Below are 20,179 nucleotides of genomic sequence, written 5' to 3'. Positions count from 1 at the left end.
ACTAACTTTATTGACAAAAAATAAAATAATAAAAAATGATATACTTATTGTTTCAGAAAAAAAAAATTGAAATACTTATATGTTCTTAAACATTGTGCGCAAAAAGTATCTGAAAAAAAGTAGTACATGTGATATTAAAATAAAATAACATAGCTAAACTACAAATGTAACAGCAAAAAAATTATGGGAAGTAGTCATGGCATTCCAATTCCTACAACAAAGAAAGTTTATATTAATAAGAAAACTGAATCATGTATTGCATTGTTCTTGAAACTTTCTACCTACTCCTCTAAAATATAAACCACTACAATATCATGTATATCTCCAAAAGGCTGCTCACTGTACAAAAGAATGCCGGAGACCGAAAAACAAAATTGATGATTCTCTAAATGCAAATGCATCTAAGAGATTAGCTATTGAACATTATAAAATTCCATCTTCAGTTATCCAATTATTCTCGCCATTTTTCTAGGTAGTCTCCATCTCGTCTTTTTATAGGGATCAACCCATTTCTTGTCCTCCTCCACAGCTTTTTCCCACCGTGTTAGGAATTTTCGAAGCTCTGTCGTAGACTGGTACCTTATCTGCAAGTCAGTTTGAAGTTGTTACATTTCAAACACCATACAAGTTTTGATATTTTCACACTTACACAGCAGAAAGTAACACTGAAATCTTCAATCTAACACAGCCATTGCACTATCTAGATCACAAAGAAATATATATATAACTAGTGAACATATGTTACAAACCAATTCTTATATACAAACTAAAAACCATTTCCACAATCACTATTTACACTACGGGAATCACGAAACAACATGATCAATTGTAGTCATCGGAGGTCCATGATGGTAGTAAGTGACGAGAGGTATGTGATGATGGTAAGTACTCCTTGTGGTAAGTTATATGGTGAAAGGGAAGGCTATTAGTGATTGTATGCGATAGTGACAAGTCATAAAAGGTGTTGGTGATTGTGGCAGGAGGTCTGTAATAACAGTATAGGTGAAGATGATTATCATATACATATATATGTATGTATATATTTATATTTGAGATATGTTATACATAAGATAGTGATTTGTGATGTACAAACAAGTAATTTTTGTATTTAAAAATAGTGACTAAAAATTGGTCAAAGACTCATATTTACTTTGTAGGGCTTCCTCCCTCCCCTAGTCTCTCTCACTATATATATATAATATATATATATTATATGGCTCATGATCAAATAGAAACCACTCTTAAAATAAAAACTAGAAACCAGCATCCCTACCACTATTTATAACTACAGGTATCACTAATTTATACTGCACTAATCACTGTTTTTATACAGTATGTAAACAGCGATTTTTATTATCAAAATTGAGAAAATCTACTTATCTAAACTATTGATAATCGATTATAGATGATCAATTTCATCCGTAGGAAGGTTCTTGGCGGTAGGAAGCCGCAAGAGAAGTTGTATGATGATGGTAAGTAGTCATTAGTTTTGTAAGTTATGATGGAAAGTGTATGTGACTATTGGTGATGATAGACAATGGTGACAAGTCACAGAAACGTCTGGTAATGGTGGTAAGAGGTCCATTATTACGATTTGGGGTGAAGATGATGGTCATATACGTTGCATATGTGTGTGTGTATATATTTATATCCGCGAGATATGCTATATATAAATTAGTGATATGTTATGTACAAATTAGTGATTTACGTAGTTAAAAATAGTGATAAAAAACTGTCCAGAAACTGGTTTTTAGTTTTTAGGCTAATATATATAATATAATATATATATATATATATAATATATAATATATATAATATATAATATATATAATATATAAATATATATAATATATAATATATATATATATTATATATATATATATATATATATTATATAATATATATATATACTCCCTCCGTCCCATTGAATTGTATACATTTTTCTTTTTGGCACGTCCCATCAATTGCATACATACCAAAAATAGTAAATTGTTATAATATAAAAATTTAACTACACCCACTACTTTCTTCCACTACATTCACTTTATACCTTAAATATTAGTAGGTCCCACCACTTTACTCACACTACACTCATTTTACACATTAAATATTAATCGGTCCCACCACTTCACCCACTTTTCTTACTTTTCATTACTAAATTACACTTTTTCTTAACCTCCGTGCCACTCCCCATATGTATACTACTCACTAGGACGGAGGGAGTATATATTACATATATATATATAAAAATATTATATATATAGGCTAGTGATCAAATACAAACTAACCCTTAAATAAAAACTAAAAAACCAATACAATTTAGTGATATTCTCTTCATAATTTAGTTATTTGTGTTGCAAAAATTGTTGAAAATCTCCGGAAACCTGTGAAACCTCCAGATCTGTACTTGTTATCGATTCAGATCTGTGCTTGTCATCGATTCTGGTAATAATAACGAAGGTGGAGATAGTGGCAGAGGTGGACATGGAAGGACGGGAGTATGGAGGGGATGGGACGAGGCAGAAGAGGGCAGCTAGAGGAGGCGGGCGGCTGAGATGGTAGAGGGAGACAATGGGATGTGGTTGTTGTTTCAGGCGGCATAGTTTCGCCAGAGCTGTGCTGGGATTGCAATTGAAAGGCAATGGTGGATGTGCTAGGATTGCAATTGGAAGGCAATGGGGGATGTGGTGGAGATGGTGGAGGTGGGGGTGGAGTTGAAGGTGGTGGACATGGAAGGCTTAATGGAGCAACAATTTTAGCAGATTTAACAAGTTGTTGTGTTATGTAGTTGATAAATAGACAAAATTAGATCTTTAAAATTGGAGTAAATCGAGGAAGATGATGGAGGTGAGGACGACGGAGGTCGAGGTGCCGCAGGTGGAGGTGGTGGAGGAGGAGAAGAAGATGAAGAATGAGAAGGTGGAGGTGGGTTGGATTCTTTGGTTGTGGATACGGTGGAGGCAAACATGGAGAGGCGGCGGACATGGAAGGGCGGTGAACATGGATGGGCGGCGAACATGGATGGGCGGCGGACATGGATGGGGTGGCGGCATGAAGTTGCTGGAAGTGAAGGTGGAGGCAGGTTGGGTTGGAGGAGAAGGGGGGTTGTGGGTGAATTTAGTGATATACTTTTTAGTGTTTAGTGATAATCCAGCTGGGTTTCTAGTTTCTAGGATAAGGAAGTTTCTAGTGGAGCATGACTCTATATATATATATATATTACTCCCTCTATCCCTTTTTACATGTCTATTTTGACCAGTCAAATTACCTATATTTTAACTATAATTTACATACATCATATTCAGTGTTATTAAAAGCGCGCTTATGCGCGCGCATAAGCGAGAAGCGCGCTTATGCGCAGCTTATGCGCATCGCTTAGTATATGCGATGCGAGTTCAATGATGCGAGCGCTTTTCTGCGCTTCCAGGGATTAAGCGAGATGCGAGAAGCGCAAAAAAAGCGCGCTTTTGTGTAATAGTTGACTGGGCTGTTGACTAGCTTAACTGGGCCATTGACTAAGCTTTTTAAATAGACATGGGTCATAAAAAAACCCTAAAAGCACTGCTCAGCGGCCGAGAAACAAAGATACCTAGGGCAAATTTACTTCTTTCTTCCTCTGGATCTCTCTGGTAATTATCTTTCTTTTACTTACACTCCCCTTCTTATTCTGGACTCTCTTCTGATAATTATCTTTCTTTTAATTATCCTTTCTTCTTCTGGACTCTCTTTGATAGTTATCTCTCTCTCTCTCTCTCTCTCTTAATTACATAGGATATACATACATATACCTTATCTTCTTATTCTTCTATATACATACATATATATAGACATCTTCTTTCCTTCTTTCACCGATTCTGATTCTGGGCTGCTTTCTTTAGTTGATACATCTTTTCTTTCTTCTGCACTTGGTTAGATTTCAGCAAGATGAGTGATAAATCAAAGGATGTTGCCTGGAAATATTCTGCTACAGTAGTGGAAGGGAACAGCGTTCGACTCCGTTGTAATTTTTGTGGCAAAGTTACAACGGGTGGAGTATTTAGAATGAAAGAGCATCTCATGGGAGGGAGAAGAAATGCTAAAGGTTGCACAAAAGTATCTGAAGAAGTCAGGCAGGAAGTGATAGCTTTCATGGAATCAAAAAAAAAATCAAAAGATACTATGAATTTAGATGATTTTGAACCTGAATTTTCTGATGATGATGGTGAAACAGGATGTCCTACACAGCCTCGAGGCCATCATCCATCTGCTCAACCATCTGCTGGGAGTTCTACAAAAATGAAGGTTAAGGGTCCTATGGATCTTTACATGACACCTGATCCGGAGCTTGTAGTGAAGAAAAGAAAGGGAGTGCAACCAAGGATAGATGAAAATGACACAGCAAGAAAGGAGTTAAGAAAGAGGGCCTGTAAAGCATTTGCCAGGTGGATGTATGATGCTGGAATTCCATTTAATGCTGTTAATTATCCGAGTTTTCCGGTGTACGTTGAAGCTCAAGGGCAGTATGGAGCGGGAATGAAGCCACCTAGCTACCATGAAGTACGAGTTCCATTATTGAAAGACGAGGTTGAGGAGACACGAACTTTGATGAAATTACATGAAGAGTGGGTGAGGAGTGGTTGTTCTATCATGTATGATGGATGGGAAGATCGGAAGAAGCGAACTCTTATCAATTTCTTAGTTAACACTCCGCGAGGTAGCTTTTTTCTTGAATCTGTTGATGCATCTGCTGTTGCAAAGACAGCTGATTTGTTATTTGAGTTGATTTCCAAGTTCGTCGAGAGGATTGGGCCGCAATATGTCGTTCAAGTTGTCACGGATAGCGCTTCTAATAACAAGGCAGCAGGTAGGATGTTGACAATACGATATCCTCATTTGTTCTGGACACCTTGTGCAGCACACTGTATTGATCTCATCTTGGAAGACATTTTCACCATTCCAAGGTTTAAAAACTGCATCAATAATGCTATGGCTTTGAACTCCTTTATATACTCAAAGTGTGGGATGGTGAATATGCTAAGAGAGTTCACTTCACACAAAGAGTTAGTTAGGCCAGCAAAGACACGATTTGCCACTGCCTTTCTCACTTTGTCTAGGATCTGTAAGCAAAAGGCAAATCTTTTTCGGATGTTCACTTCACAAAGATGGATTACCAGCCCCTATTACAAGGAACCGAATGGAAAGAAAATTGCTAGTATCGTGATGATGCCTAGTTTTTGGAATAGTGTCGTTCGTTCATGTAAAGTGGCTGGTCCTCTTGTAGGTGTTCTTCGGTTGGTTGATGGAGAGAATAGACCACCTATGGGCTACATATACGAGGCTATGGATAGAGCCAAAGAGGCAATTGCAGCTGCTTTTAACAAAAATGAGGCGAGATACCAAGAATATTATGACATTATTGACAATAGATGGGATATTCAATTGCATCAGCCTTTACACGCTGCTGGCTACTATCTTAATCCGGAATTTTATTACAAAAATCCCGAGATTGAGAAGGATAAAGAGGTCTCAGTTGGATTGTACAAATGCATTGAACGAATGATTGCAGATGTCTCGGTGCAAGATAAAATCGGAGAGCAATTGGAGATATACAAGAGAGCAGAAGGATTGTTTGGCTTGCCAATGGCTATTAGACAACGAACAACTAAATCCCCAGGTACACATTAACTAATTCTGCCAATCTGCCCTCTAAAATTCTGCCCTGTTCTATTAGTAAATTGACTAAAATCTGCCCAGACCCCAAAATTCTTTCTGTTGTTAGTAAAATCTGCCCAGAATTCTTGTTAAAATCATCGATTCTAATCTGTTTTATAGCTGCCTGGTGGGGTGCTTATGGAAAACACACTCCGGATTTGCAAACTTTTGCGATTCGGATCCTTAGTCTCACATGTAGCTCATCCGGATGCGAGAGGAATTGGAGTGTATTTGAGCATGTAAGTTACTATAAACAACCTTTTTAAACGTCTCTTTAAGATTAATGACTCTAAAGTGTTTGTTTACTCTATGTAGCTTCATAGCAAAAAAAAGGAACCGACTTGAACAACAAAAGTTGAATGATTTGGTGTTTGTCAAGTACAATAGAGCTTTGAAGCATAGATATGAACTTCGTAACATCATTGATCCTATCTCATTAAATGAAATTGATGAAAGCAATGAATGGCTGGTTGGAAGTTTTGACAAAGATGGTGAAAATAATGAGAATGAGTATGTTTTTTCCGAAGAGGATGGATTAACATACAAAGATGTTGAAATTGCCTCCGGAGCCGGAGAGGCTCGTTACTCTACTAGGTCAGATTTAACACTTAGGACTTTGTAGATTTAATCCTAACGCTTAAAATTCTGAAAAATTAACTTAAAATTATATTTATTTGTGTATTCTATATTATAATAGGTCGCGTGCCTTGGTGGGATCCTCAAAAGGGAAACATACTACTTTGGGATCATCATCTAAAAGACGTTTGATTGATGAAGCAATCGTTGAGAATGAGGACGAGGATGAAGAAGAAATTTAATTTGTTGAAGATCCAAATCAAAATAGTGAAGAAGAAGATGATTTTGTGAATATTGATGAAGATGAAGAAGATGATTAGTGATTTAGTGGATAATTTCACATTTATTTGCCACTCTGCCTTTAGACTTTAAACTATTCTAGGCTTTAAATTTTTGTATCCTGCTTGCATTATGATTTTTGATAACTGACTTTTGTTTATTAATGTTTTATTATCTATAAGTATATAATGTTTTACAATATATACGTCTATATATGTATATTTTACATGTTTTCGATGAATCCGCGCGTTGCGCTTATGCCCCGGAAGGCCTTTGCGCTTCGATGCGCATATCGTGTTTAATAACACTGGTCATATTATTGGAAAAAATAATAAAAATTATATCTTCAGAAAGTATATTGAGTCTATTTTCATATGCAACTTTCAGATATTATAAATAATTAATAAATAATTTGTAATGTTTAGTCAAAAATTGGTCAATTTGACTTCTTAAATATCAAAATGGAAATGTAAAAGGGGACGGAAGGAATATTAATTATCAGTTTGCAAACTACCCCCACATCATGTGCTTCGTAGAAACTGAAGTTGAAAAATAATTAATTAAACAAGATTAAATCTCTTAATTTCAAAACAAAAGCCAATTGTGTCTAGGTAAAAGGGAAACTAACAGGTGAATGCATGTCAAGCTAATGGCTACAAACTGATATTATGTAAGCGAATAACATTAAGCACCCCTAGTATTATCGTCCAATAACTGAAAGCGAACAAAAATATTTGTTGGTAATAAAAATTGCTACAAGAGTACTACGTAATTTTCCTAAAATAGTGAGCCAATTCTACCAAGATCAAATCAAAGAACAAAGTCTTGCCCCAGTCACACACAAATATATATAAGGTATATGAAGACCACATTTTTATCGGAGACTTTTGAGACTTTATATTATTTGATTGCAAAACATTATCATATCGACTCCGAAATTTCCATTAAAATAGTGATCAACATATACATTTTTCATATGTACACACACACATGTAGTACAATCTTTTTAAACAACAAACTTTTTAAATGTTGATATTTTAATTATTGTTTTATAAATAATTGAAAACCAATTTCTACTCTATTAAAATAGATATTTGCAATACTTTCTATGAATAAGTGGATTTTGTGAACAGTGTTCGACACATGCAACTTGAGTCCAACATCGTCTGTTGAACAACAGTTAATTTGTGTTTGAACATGTAAAAAAATATTTTTAAAATAATATGACTACGGTAAATGTATTATATAATCAATATTTCATATTTTTATAGCTTAGTTGGGTATTGCTGAACCAAGACGGATAGTTGAAACACAAATACAATTTTTTCGACACAGTGAGAACTAGGGCTCAACAACCCCGAATTGTAAGTGTGTTAAACGCGCATTGCACGAACAATTTATTTATGTGTTTTTATAAAAAAATGATGTTTTATTCAATTATTTAAAACATGAATACTTCATATAACTGATGATTGTATGAAAAAGTTTGCAAGTTTGTAACTTAAGAAAGTTTTTACTTGATCCAACACCTATATATATAATATATGTTAATAATAATAAAACAAAGGCCGAAATGAAATAAATACAAGTCCCGTTGTCTCACCTGAGAGCGAACATCAACAATATGTCTCTGCAATCAAAAGTAATAAACATCAATACGTGAAGATTACAGAGCAAAGAACTGTACTTCATTTTACGAAATTATGTGGATGTTTCGCTTTATATTAAAAAACTGTTTTCTCTTTTTAAAAACATAAAATCAGTTTTCACAAAACAGATGTGGTGTCTGGTCTGGTATTTAAAAACAGATTTCAGAAAATATATAACTAGAAAACAGTTACTAAAAATGAAAAGATGATAATATTGTTTTCTGAAAATTGTAAACACAGTAAAACAACACCTAATGTTTCAGGAAATCAAATAAGAACGGGATTTAGAACCTCAGATTTCCGACGGCCCTGCATACACAAAGAAGAAAAGTCGGGATTTAGAACGAGCCAGAAAAGTAAATAAAGGTGGCAATAAGACTCTAATTGGATTTTTTTATACAATGCAATCAAGTAACCTAAAATTCACACCTTCCAAGGATTTTATATCACTGAATCTGTAGAAGACAACATTGTAAACTGCTTCGAAAATTCTCAAGTACAAACTTTCCCAGTTCAGCATTTTTTTATTAATTCACATGTCTGATGTCCCTACTCTTAAGTTCAAAATTTTACATTCACAATAAAATAGCCTGAAATAAAGATTTTCACTGGGTATAGGGTATAAAATTTGCAGATAAGCAGATCAGACACACAGATGCACATATACTCATCAACTAACAAATAGATTATCAAAAAAATGGGTTTGCAAAAGAGTGATTTTCTACATTGTTAATCAATAGAGAACTCCAAGCACACACAGGAAACAAAATCATTTTACCGTAGAAAAGAAACCAAACCAAATTTATGTGAACTGAGACATATCTATTAACCTTTTTTCGAGATGCTCCACCCAAAGTTTGTATGCCCTGATGAACAAGATATTCGCTATCAACAACTCCAATATTTTGTGTACGATCCCCCTGAAAGCCAATATCAATTACACACGTAAGAATGCAGCTAGTATACCTTAATAAAAGTAGAAAAATCTTTCAGGACCTAAAATACAATCACTTGAAATTAACTTATACACATCTGTATGTTCCAAAGTCATTACTCGTGTTACTAAATAAAACATACTTCGTCCCGATGAGTTATTAATGCGAGAATCCAACATTTGTTACTCAAGGTTACGAATCATAATTTCTTTAGTCGTTTAACAGAACTGGAACAACCAAATGTACATAAGCAAGCTCCTTCCGATTTAACCATGGTGCATAATAGAAACAGTATGATAGAGAAAGAGCAAGGGAAACATTTAAGAGAGCAACTATATTTATTTTTTAGCTATCCAACTACAGGAAAAAAACAATAAACATGGCATAAATGGTGTGGCAGCCAGTGCCTGTATAATTTAATGTCCTAAAAGTTATCATAGTCAACATTAGTCCGAAGAATTCAGGAGAAGGTATATGTTAATTGCAGTTATTCTACAAAAACATTTTTTTGTTGCACCACCAAGTCCAAATAAAACTACAATACTTACAAAATCATTTTCATAGGCTAACGAAGCATAAAACCATAACCTCACCTGTGCACAATAACCGAGTTTCATGTCCACTCCCCATCCATGAACAAGATCATTCTATCATAAAAGAAAACCAGATAAACATCCATTAACAAAATTTCGATGCTGTCTAATCCAACCTAGACCCATTTATCATAAATCATAAAATATTAAAATCAACCTTGTGCTTCAAGTTCAGGTCAGACTGTTAATTCAAGGTGAAGATGATAAATGAAATTTTTTACCAATGTTGAAATGCTAGAATTTAGCTATGAACTGTGAGTTTCTCATCACGATGTTGGAGTGTTAAATTATTTTTTTGCCCTGTAACTGTAATTTAACATGTTATGAAGTATAAATTATGTTATTTCCTGTCTAGATGTGTAATATACTAGATCATCAAGTACAAATTATGTTATAAACCCTATAAAATAAATAAATAATCTGGGCTAAGTCCCATAATAGTGTTACCCATAGCCTTATGCTCATTTATTATATATCCGACATTCACGGTCAAACATGAAACATCCACTCGGGAACTCATAACAAAAACTCTTTAAACAAGTATTATCCTTCCATTGTTCAACATTTAGATCAATTTGGTTCTTGGCCATCCCAAGTAAAATTAAGTTTTAACTAATATCTTTCTCAAGGGTTCCTTCTACTAGCTGCCTGTATAGCTAATAAGCAAGTGATATAGGACTTGAATAATGAATTCACAGCAACCCAATTCTTGACGCTTATAAAAAGTATAATCAGAATAAATAATCCTGTTTTTTCTTTTAAAAAATTTTGCTCAAGAAAACTTATATAATTCCTAGTACATAAAAAAATAATATGCCTCATCTGTGTAGTTTAGTAAACCTGGAGTCCTGCAGGTGTTATGTTGAGTAATAGACGACGCATCTTCATACAATAGAAAAACACACCTGAATAAGATGCCATGTGCAATGCCAAGCAGATCTCGAGAACACTGGAGCCATTCCTTCAACAAAACTGCAGATATAAACAATTTTAATCAACAGTAAGTATAGAAACACATTACACGCATTACAATTAAATCATCTGCATTTATGTAGCTAACATCTTTTCCAAAGAGAAATTATTACCTAGCTATTTAACTGACATAAATTGGTTGCTTGATTTGCGCAAAGTTGAGCATACTTGTATCGAATCTAGCAAAAAGAAGATACTAACTTACCCGGAGCATGGTGGACCTTCAGTTTCATTTGAACATCTTGCACTTCCTCTTTTCTCATATATTCTTCTGCATTAAGTCGGTCAATATTTGAAAGCATCAGATAGTCCACATGCATCACTAAATCACACGAAGATGGAAAGTGATAGATTTATTATCTTGAAAACTGATATAGGCACCTATGAAATTGGTTGCGTTTACTTCGCACGGTAATCCTGTGATGTATATCAGTTGAATTTGGGTCCAAAGCTGGTTGAGATATCTCAAAGCCTTCAGATTTAACAATATCCAAGTAGCTGAAAACAAAAGCCAGTTCTTAATTCTACATGAGAAAAACAGAGACCCGCGCACTATAGCGGAAACTGAAACTAGATATGGTGAGGGCATGTACATAAACTCTCTCTCTCTCTCACACACACACAAACACAAAACATATTCCAGAGTTCTGCAAAAACAGAATATTATTAAACATGAAAAGTACCTTCTTGGGTCAAAATTTTCAACCCCCAAATCTTCATCCCAGAGAAATATATAGTCATAAGCAGAAACAATCGATGGATGTAGAAAGCGTTTTGCAAACCACCTGAAACATTACAATGGTGTTATACAAAAGGAGTCCAAAAACTCAAACTAGAACATTAGCTCAACGGCTTATAGGCCACCAGGGACCTCTATGTAAGACACACATTATACTTACAGAGCTATCCTAAGCCTGTAATGGAAATGTATAATTTTTACAAGCAATAATTCGAACCAATCTGAAGTAATTTTACTATTAAGCTCAAACTCAAATCGGAAACATATCCTGCAGTTAAAAAAAAAAAATAATAGTGCCATATGTTACCATTTTGTTTGATTCTGAGCAACAATATGAATGGCCAGATTACTCCATCTAAACTTCAACCACTCATCCACTTTGCCATCATAATGGAACAATACAATTGTAAAATTGACTGGAAGAAACTGAATCAAAAGATTTAAGTCCAAATATGCCATGCATTTGCAAGAAAGATAAATAAAACAAAACTGCTAATGGCAAATTAATGAGAGCTATTTACCTTCTGAACCATATTATCAACATTATTCTTTTGTTTAATGCCAGCAGGAATTGCTAGTAAGTAGCGAGGGCTGGAAACATTAGCCTGATTCAAATGTAAGAGCAGCAACCAATTTCAGGAGAGCAAAATCAAACACCCATGGAAATTTGGTATACAACACATTAATTTTATAATGTGGCAGACAAGGAGCTTTCAAAAGGACATATCATAGTCATGACTACTAGAGCCATAATCAGATGCATTCAGCAAATTGATTAAAAATTATAGTTAACAAAGAATCCAACCTTCGACCTGCTGGTCGACCATAGAGGCTTCAAGTCCAAATCAGAGGTGGCATGAATGATGCCACGAGGTAAACGAACTAAATTTCTCCATGCCTCATCCACTTCCTGGAAAAAAAATCAAGGTGTCGCATTCATAATGAACACATGCTTGATTAAATATTTTGAAATGAATATGAGATTACTACATCATTCCATTTGCTAGGAGAAGGAAGAGAATGCACGGAGAAAAAAGCTGCAAAACTAGACACTAATAGAAGACGCTACCAATGAAACTATTACCTGTGATGCGTACAGAGGATGCAGTTTTGCTTCCAGCTGATGATGCAAAAACAAGACAAGATTTATTAGCTGAGCCAGTTAGGAGAGGAAAAAAAATCACCACCCTACACCACCTAACCACTCACCCAAATAATCCCGACTGTAGTGTCTCTCCTTCTCCTTCCCAAGAAAGGAATTAATATTGTAAAAAGAAGCAGCATTATCCACACATTACTATTTAACAATGTCTAAGAGGTTTGCTTCTATATCCAATTCAAATATTCATCATGCCGAAAGCGAATTATGCAAAGAGCAAAAAAGAGCCTTTAGTAAAACAAAGTCTTTGAAAAGGCTTGGATAAATGTGGCTGACATACTTAACTAAAATTACCGCACTGTGCATATGTATATTTTGCTTTCAAAAACTTGCCTACAATTTCCGATTGACAAGATTTATCACCATGAAATTTCTTAAAAATAAATTGGTAAGAACACATTTGAAAAAACTATGATGATTGATAAATTCATCAGTCATTAACATTCATTCAGTACCAACTTGGTTGACATCAACACCCAGATTAAAATTTTATGTTAAATACCTCAGCCTGCTGATACTGCAAATTTGTTGTTTTATAGACAACAAACAACATCACCGCGCATACAAATCCCATAAAGGGTTTCATCTTGAAATGGCAAGTTCCCTGCAGTTTCCACAACATCACAGTAACAAAATTTAGTTTTTCAAACCTACTGCAGCATAAACATTCAAAACATATATTGTAGTACATAGTTTTAAGAATATACCCAATCAAACAAAACATTTCTTCTTTTGAGTAGCCACCTCCACGATTTATTCATAGACGAATATGAATATAGATTTTCTCATGAGAAGCTGCAGCCAACAATCATGTAATTACTAAAACAATATCATACTTCAACTTAAGATGTCATTTCAAAATAATCCAGGTCTGTCATACTCATAGAAACGCTTGGAACATAGATACACAAAACTACAAGAAAAAACAAATGCACGATTTATTGCCTTGACAGTATCACAACCTCAACATATTGAAGTAAAAATAGGAGTATGCAGCTGTACTTATAAAAAAAGCCTAGAGTTGCAACTAAATGAAACCACCATCTTGAAATTCAAATGTTGCAAGTAAACTATACTTAATTGTGCACCAAGTGCAATTGGGTGCAAGGATCAGTAATTCTTGATCTAAATTACATTATCAAAGCAACATAGAGAAGACGAGCGGAAAAAAACAAAATAGAACACATTGTAAATAGCAACTTGCATTCACCTAGTAAAAATCAAATCTATTCAAATTACTGAAATATAATCGAACAACAAGCAACTAAAATACCCAATAAACGAAAAAAGAAATCATGCCTTTTAAGGAGAAAATTTCTGGTCTCTATCGATGTAAGAACTTAAAAACAAATCTCAGTTCTAAAATATTAATAAAAGGACATTAAAGAACAAAACAATGTGCAAAACAAGCTATTCACACTGTACGTGTACCTATATTTTATAAAACTAACAATATCACACATATAAAATTCCATGTACAATATAAAAAGGACATGTATTAATGTAAAGCGTGCAGAGATCTCAGCGAAATAAAAAAACAAACCTCATAAAATATATTTATATATATAAATATATTGATCGTAAGAGGTAGCAAACGGAGCTGAATTAACGTCGGAGAGAGTTCCGATGCATCGAAATCCGAGGCAGGCGGCGAGAAAACATGAAAGAGATATCGAGAGGCGCTAAAGCTGGGGATGATGATTATAATCGTAGAAGATGTACATAAGATGTAGGTAATAGGATAGATTAATATTATCTGGAAATTAAAAGTGAGAGATGTTGGGAGAGAAAGAGATAGAGATGGGGGAGACAGACGAGGAGAGAGATAGAGCAAACCAAAGTGTGGAGACACGGAAGTGTTGGAAAAGCGCCACGTTTATGTTACTGTGCGAATCTAAGAGGGGTGTATTGGATTGGGATTTTAAAGCATTTTTTTGCATTCATGAAATCCGAGGGTATTCGATTGGGATTGTTTGAAATCCATTAAAATCTTGAGGTATTCAATTGGGATTTTAAATTATGCTACAAAATCTGGTGGTATTCAATTGGGATTTTAAATTATGATTTAAAATCCGATGGTATTCAATTGGGATTGTTTAAAATCCATTAAAATCTGATGGTATTCAAATGCTGATGGATTTTTTTTCATTTCATAAAATGATGGATTTTGTGGCATTCTTCAGTGTATTTTAAGTTCTTTGAAATCCCACCAAATTCAATGGGATTTTGAAGCATTGTACCTAAATCCTATCAACTCTGCGACATTTCATCAAGAATCCGCATAAAATCAAAATCTCATACAATCCATTAAAATCCATAGACTAAAAACAATGCATTAAAATCCCAATCGAATACACCCCCGTAAGTGTGTGTCTCTGTCCGTTTCTTCTATGTTGTATGTGAATGAACCGAACCCTAAATTGACCACTTTTCTTGTAAATATGGTACTAAAATCGGTGAAAATAGAGTACCGTTATACACGCGTTTTATCCAGCTGGCGTTTTCGGTGAAAATAGAGTACCGTTATACACGCGTTTTATCCAGCTGGGATTCAGCGGATCATCCTGCACAGATTGCGTTACTTTTGGGAATTTATTTTACAGAGCAAATAACAGACATTATCAAATTACGCGTATTAAATTATTTGTTGTAAAAAGCGCATTAAGCGGCCGATTAAGCGGCCGCCTAAGCGGAGTCGGCCCTAAAGCGCTTTGATTTTGTACTAAGCGGGAGATTAAGCGTTTTTGAAAATTAACCGGACAATTAAGCGGATTAAGCGGTCGTTAAGCGGATTAAGCGGTAATTAAGCAGCCAAAATGATGTTGACTTGTTAATTTTTTTTTTAAAAATAATTTTGAAATATTAATTTTTTGATAATATAACTATAATTATATTATAAAATTAAAATATATATATATATATATATTATCAAAAATATTAAAAATGCACATTCTTAACACAACATATTATTATATTTAAATATATTAATATTATAACTAAATATTTAATAATATTTAATTAATCCGCTTATTGACCCGCTTAAAATTCCGTTTAAGCGTCCGTTTTACCGCTTAAGCGCTAGAAGGTCCTCACGCCGCTTAAAACCGATTTGCGCTTTTCACAAATTAAATATACTATAATTACGCGTATTAAATAAACTGTAATTCTTCTTGTTATTTTCTATGTCTCAAAATAATTTAAGATATTGAAAAAACATACTTCTACACATTATTTTTCAAATTTTCTTTTTCTAAATTAAAATATAGATGTTAAACTTTTATTATAAAAAATTAAAATATAATATTATTTTTTTGCATTTCAAATTACATGAAAAAATTAAAATGACATTTATTTTAAGACACGGGAAGTATTATGTTCTCCGAATAATCTTGTCTGCTAAAAACTCATAATATTTGTATAACAATCTTTATATTACATTAACCATCACGGATCTGCATTAAAATTGTCATACAGATAATTGTGAAATTATGAAAATTTAGCTATACTTTTTTTTAAAATAGTGAAATTTCATTAATTGAAAATGACAAAAATATATTACATTTAATATATTTTTGACATATAACAAATTTGTAAAATGAAATTATTATGAAGATACTAAAATTATAAAGATACTAAAATTTGCACGGATTCATGAAACCGTAGATGGTCCCATATGATATCCACAGAAACACTTGCCACAAATGACTGGAATGGTTAATGCATAATTGCATATACTATCGCAGCATTAATTCGTGTTTATTTTGAGGTAGTATCTATCGAAAAATACGCAACAGATTCAAAACAGCCCTGAACACGAAAAGGACCACTTAAATTAAAAGAACACCCAGCCATGTGCGTGTATGTTTAGGTGTCGCTGTTTGATTAGTGATTACAGCGCTTGTTTATAAGGTGTCGCTGTTTGATTAGTGATTACAGCGCTTGTTTATAAATCATTGTTATGGGGAGTGATTTTTTGTTTTTCATAATTTATTTAATTAGTGGAATTGGTGTGAATGCAGGGGCCATCAACATTCAATATTCATCCATCAATCAAAAGCTAATTTTCTCATGAAAGTTAGTGAATATTGTGTGCCCAGGCACACCATAGAAAATTCGTTCATAATTCATACTTATAAAAACTTCGACATAAGCTATGAGCTGGAAATAGCGTGATTATTTGACTGCACTTAAATTAATTTACACGACACTGAATTTATTTATAAAAATGTAAAAAAAATAAAAATAAACTAGTATTAAACTATAATATTTTAATATATAATGAAAGTAAGTAGAATGATTTGGTTCGCATTGTCTTATTAGTGCTAAAAGTTTATAATTCGTTAGATCATATACATAACAAATAAACACAAGAAAAAATTTATTATAACTGATGTCTCTACATATATTTACATATATGTGATTTTTCTTTTGTTAATAAATTATGTATTTTGCATGTTTATGACTCTTTTCTTAATACAAAATAAAATTTTTATCTACCGATTTTAATTTCGGAAACATATAAATTTCACCGTTACAAAATAACTGTTATCTAGTATATTTTCTTAAACAATGTATTAAACAAAAATAATATTTTGCACAATATTGAAAAATAATAAGTCATATTTAATCCCCACATAATAAATAGGTTAGCACAAAATTATTTTAACGAAAGAAATTCAAAAATAAAGTAATAAGTAGTTAATATCATAACAAAAAATAATCAAAAATATTTCAAAAGATAATTAAATTTGATAGAAAAGAATTATCACTTATATTGGCCACCTTGATGAAGTTCATCAACAGTTCTTAACAGGTTTAATATTGGATGTACGAATGAATACAAACACCTTTTTTTAATTCAAAATAAATTTTGTCACGTGTCTACATATTTATGATTTATTTTATTCCAAAATATATCATGATTGTCAAATTTATTTATAGAATCATACAAAATTTAGAAAAATGAATAAATTATTTTAGATATCATAATTCTCATATAAAACAGAATAATAAATATAATTTAATAAAAAACAATAATAAATATATTTTAACCGTAAACCACTTTAGCGAAATCAAACCATCCATCCATCCCTAATAAAAACAATGTTAGGAATCAAAGATGTTGATTTTGGTTTTTGTTTCAGCGGTCGGGTATTGTCGTTGCCTTAACGGGCCCTTGTGTTAATTGGTTCAAAATTTAAAAAGGGCAGCCTTTTATGTATAGTCCGGCCATTTAGAATAGAGGCAACCTATAACATTGTTGGGCCGGGAATGTAAAATTTAGAGGCAACCTATAACATTGTTGGGCCGGGAATGTAAAATTGAACTAGTACGAATAACAAAATTCGGAAGTGTCCAATTTATTTTGCCAAGTTGAAAATTTATTTTTGCAACTCTAACGTTTCTTGAAGAAGAAACAACAATATACGATAATCTGGCACACCGTTTGCCATGAATTCAAAAGAACATTGTTTAGATATTAGGTAGTGTCCTTGTTCCGTTGTTTAGATATTAGATAGTGTCTTTGTTCCGTTGAAGAGAAGAGATTCCAATCGTACCTGGATAAATTTTTCGATTTATCCGATCAATCTTCTACAAGATGGCTATCCAATTCGATTTTTGAAATTTAATTAATTTTTAGAGTTTTTTTTATTAAAGTATATATAATAAATTATTAAAATTGAATACTATATAACTTTAAATATGAACAATCATATGATATTTGTATATATATTTGTTATTAAATATATAAGATAATAATAACTAAATATTAAAAATAATATTTAATATTAAAATACAACCGATTTTCATTCCGATTAATCCTTCCGAATAATCTCCGATTTCTGATTAATCTTTAAATCAGTAGCTCAACCGATTTAGTTCGATTCGTGATTTCCGTAACATTGTCTCGTACCCTTATTTATTCGTCGCAGGAAGATTGTACATGTCAAATTAATATTGTAATTCGACTATTAAATTTGACATTTTTTCAAAAAAAAATATGATACAAAGATTTATTTTTTATATTAATCGAATAAAATGTGAATTTTGGCCGGAAACAAAAAATCAGCTGAAGAAAGCGTGCTAAATTTCGAATAGAATAAGAATTTTGACAAATAAAGAAAAATCGGAGAAATAAAATATTATTAATGATCAAGAAAACTCCTTCGATTACTCAAAAAGAAACCTCCTTCGAGTGCCTGACATTAAGGGAGATGAGCATACCAATGACTTCACGCTCAGAGGCGAAACTGAATGAACTGAAAATTGATCTCTCTCTTATTCCCAGACAAAACAAAGGTAGTGAATGATTTCGGGATGAATGAAATGAAAAATAAATTATATTATCGATAATTGTTAGTAATAAATTTCATTGCTTCTTCCATTTTTCTTAACTCATGTGCTAGATATTACATTTTCTTTTTGAGATGAAATGCTTCATTCTCTCTTATTCTCAATTTCTCTGCAAATTTTATCATAATAATTTTGCGCTCCCTCAAATTTTTTCCAAAATTTTCGTCCTACCTCTATTAATTTCAAGTATTTTTACTCATTTCATTCCATTCTTCCCAACCAAATACAACAATATATTTATTGTTTTCTTTCGATATGCAATTGAGCTCTTTGCGACTTGGATTTATTGTGATTTAATTGATTTAGAGAGTAAACATCCAATGTAATCCAAAAATAAATTACGAATAGCCTGATCACTGCAATTACAATTGAACTGCGACTGCCCATCCACTTTGCCGTTACAATGGAGCAAGAATAATCAATGCAATTAGCAGCAAGATTATTGAACAAAAAACTGGTTTAAAGATCGATGAAAGTAATAGTAGTATCAATGTTATGCGTTTGAATGACCAGCAAGTAAAACGAGCTGCAGAATTTCGCACTAATTTAGGTTGTGACAGGCACAAGGACATTAGGGCGTTTCTTGACTACGAGACCCGATAATCATCTGCATTATGCAAGTTCATGCTAGATCAGGAGTGATTAACAGAATAACAATCTGACCTTTGATTTGCTACTCGACCATAGAGGCTTCATGTCCAAATCAGAGGTATTTATGAGGTAAACGAAGTAAAGGATCAATTGGACTTGATGGTTGATGCTATATATACTACTTGTTTAGTATCAGTGGCTTGCTAATGTTATTAAAGTCTAGTGTCTTCTTAAGTTTGCATATGCCCGTGTCTAAAACATCAGATGATATATTAAAACCGATCTAAATTACATTACTAAAGTCAAAATATCGAAAGTTTTGGTCGTCGGTCGGTATATAGACCGGTTTATGCCTTTATGGGTATAATCGGTAGTATAGGGTTAATTATCAAGTTGGTCACTGAAGTGGGCTTAATGTATCAAGTTGGTCACTGAACTCAAAATGGTATCAAGATGGTCACTGAAGTGGCCATAAATATCAAACAAGTACTTGAAATATGAGTTCAAGCAGTAAAAATATTATTTATATAGTTTTACACATTATTTTTAAATTTTACCAAAACCAAGTAAAAGGTTATGACTTCTAATATTTATGATAATATATTTAGATTTTATCAAGTTTATTTATTATTTATTTTTAA

General features: G+C 32.9%; 2 protein-coding genes across 6 annotated transcripts; one reads left to right on the top strand and one right to left on the bottom strand.

The window, feature by feature from the left end:
* Positions 1 to 208: 208 nt before the first annotated feature.
* Positions 209 to 14,481, bottom strand: LOC108209818 (uncharacterized). 5 transcript variants are annotated; one of them, XR_010289247.1, is made up of 17 exons: positions 14,137 to 14,481; positions 13,301 to 13,388; positions 13,096 to 13,197; positions 12,519 to 12,554; positions 12,240 to 12,344; positions 11,956 to 12,039; positions 11,742 to 11,860; positions 11,379 to 11,480; positions 11,077 to 11,193; positions 10,901 to 10,966; positions 10,629 to 10,695; positions 9,724 to 9,777; positions 9,026 to 9,115; positions 8,487 to 8,504; positions 8,150 to 8,176; positions 7,175 to 7,260; positions 444 to 584 (listed from the first exon to the last, which is right to left on the bottom strand). XR_010289247.1 is itself a non-coding variant. In XM_017380952.2 (16 exons), the coding sequence occupies exons 2-14, from the start codon at positions 13,352 to 13,354 to the stop codon at positions 8,463 to 8,465; spliced, it is 1,038 nt and encodes a 345-aa protein (XP_017236441.1). In that variant the 5' UTR covers positions 13,355 to 13,388; positions 14,137 to 14,480; the 3' UTR covers positions 209 to 584; positions 8,150 to 8,176; positions 8,447 to 8,462. The 5 variants fall into 5 exon arrangements, 4 of the variants coding, with proteins under 4 accessions (XP_017236441.1, XP_017236437.1, XP_017236439.1 ...); XM_017380952.2 differs by lacking the exon at positions 7,175 to 7,260 and having other exon boundaries at positions 209 to 584; positions 8,447 to 8,504; positions 14,137 to 14,480; XM_017380948.2 differs by lacking the exon at positions 7,175 to 7,260 and having other exon boundaries at positions 209 to 584; positions 14,137 to 14,476.
* On the top strand, positions 3,006 to 6,739 carry LOC135150846 (uncharacterized). The gene is made up of 5 exons (XM_064088295.1): positions 3,006 to 3,629; positions 3,914 to 5,653; positions 5,812 to 5,930; positions 6,007 to 6,285; positions 6,389 to 6,739. Exons 2-4 carry the CDS (start codon positions 3,925 to 3,927, stop codon positions 6,034 to 6,036), a joined length of 1,878 nt encoding a protein of 625 aa, XP_063944365.1. The 5' UTR covers positions 3,006 to 3,629; positions 3,914 to 3,924; the 3' UTR covers positions 6,037 to 6,285; positions 6,389 to 6,739.
* Positions 14,482 to 20,179: the final 5,698 nt, after the last annotated feature.

This window comes from Daucus carota, chromosome 2 (genome assembly GCF_001625215.2).
Source record: "Daucus carota subsp. sativus chromosome 2, DH1 v3.0, whole genome shotgun sequence".
NCBI classification, from domain to species: domain Eukaryota; kingdom Viridiplantae; phylum Streptophyta; class Magnoliopsida; order Apiales; family Apiaceae; genus Daucus; species Daucus carota.
This window is presented reverse-complemented; position numbering and strand designations above follow the sequence as displayed.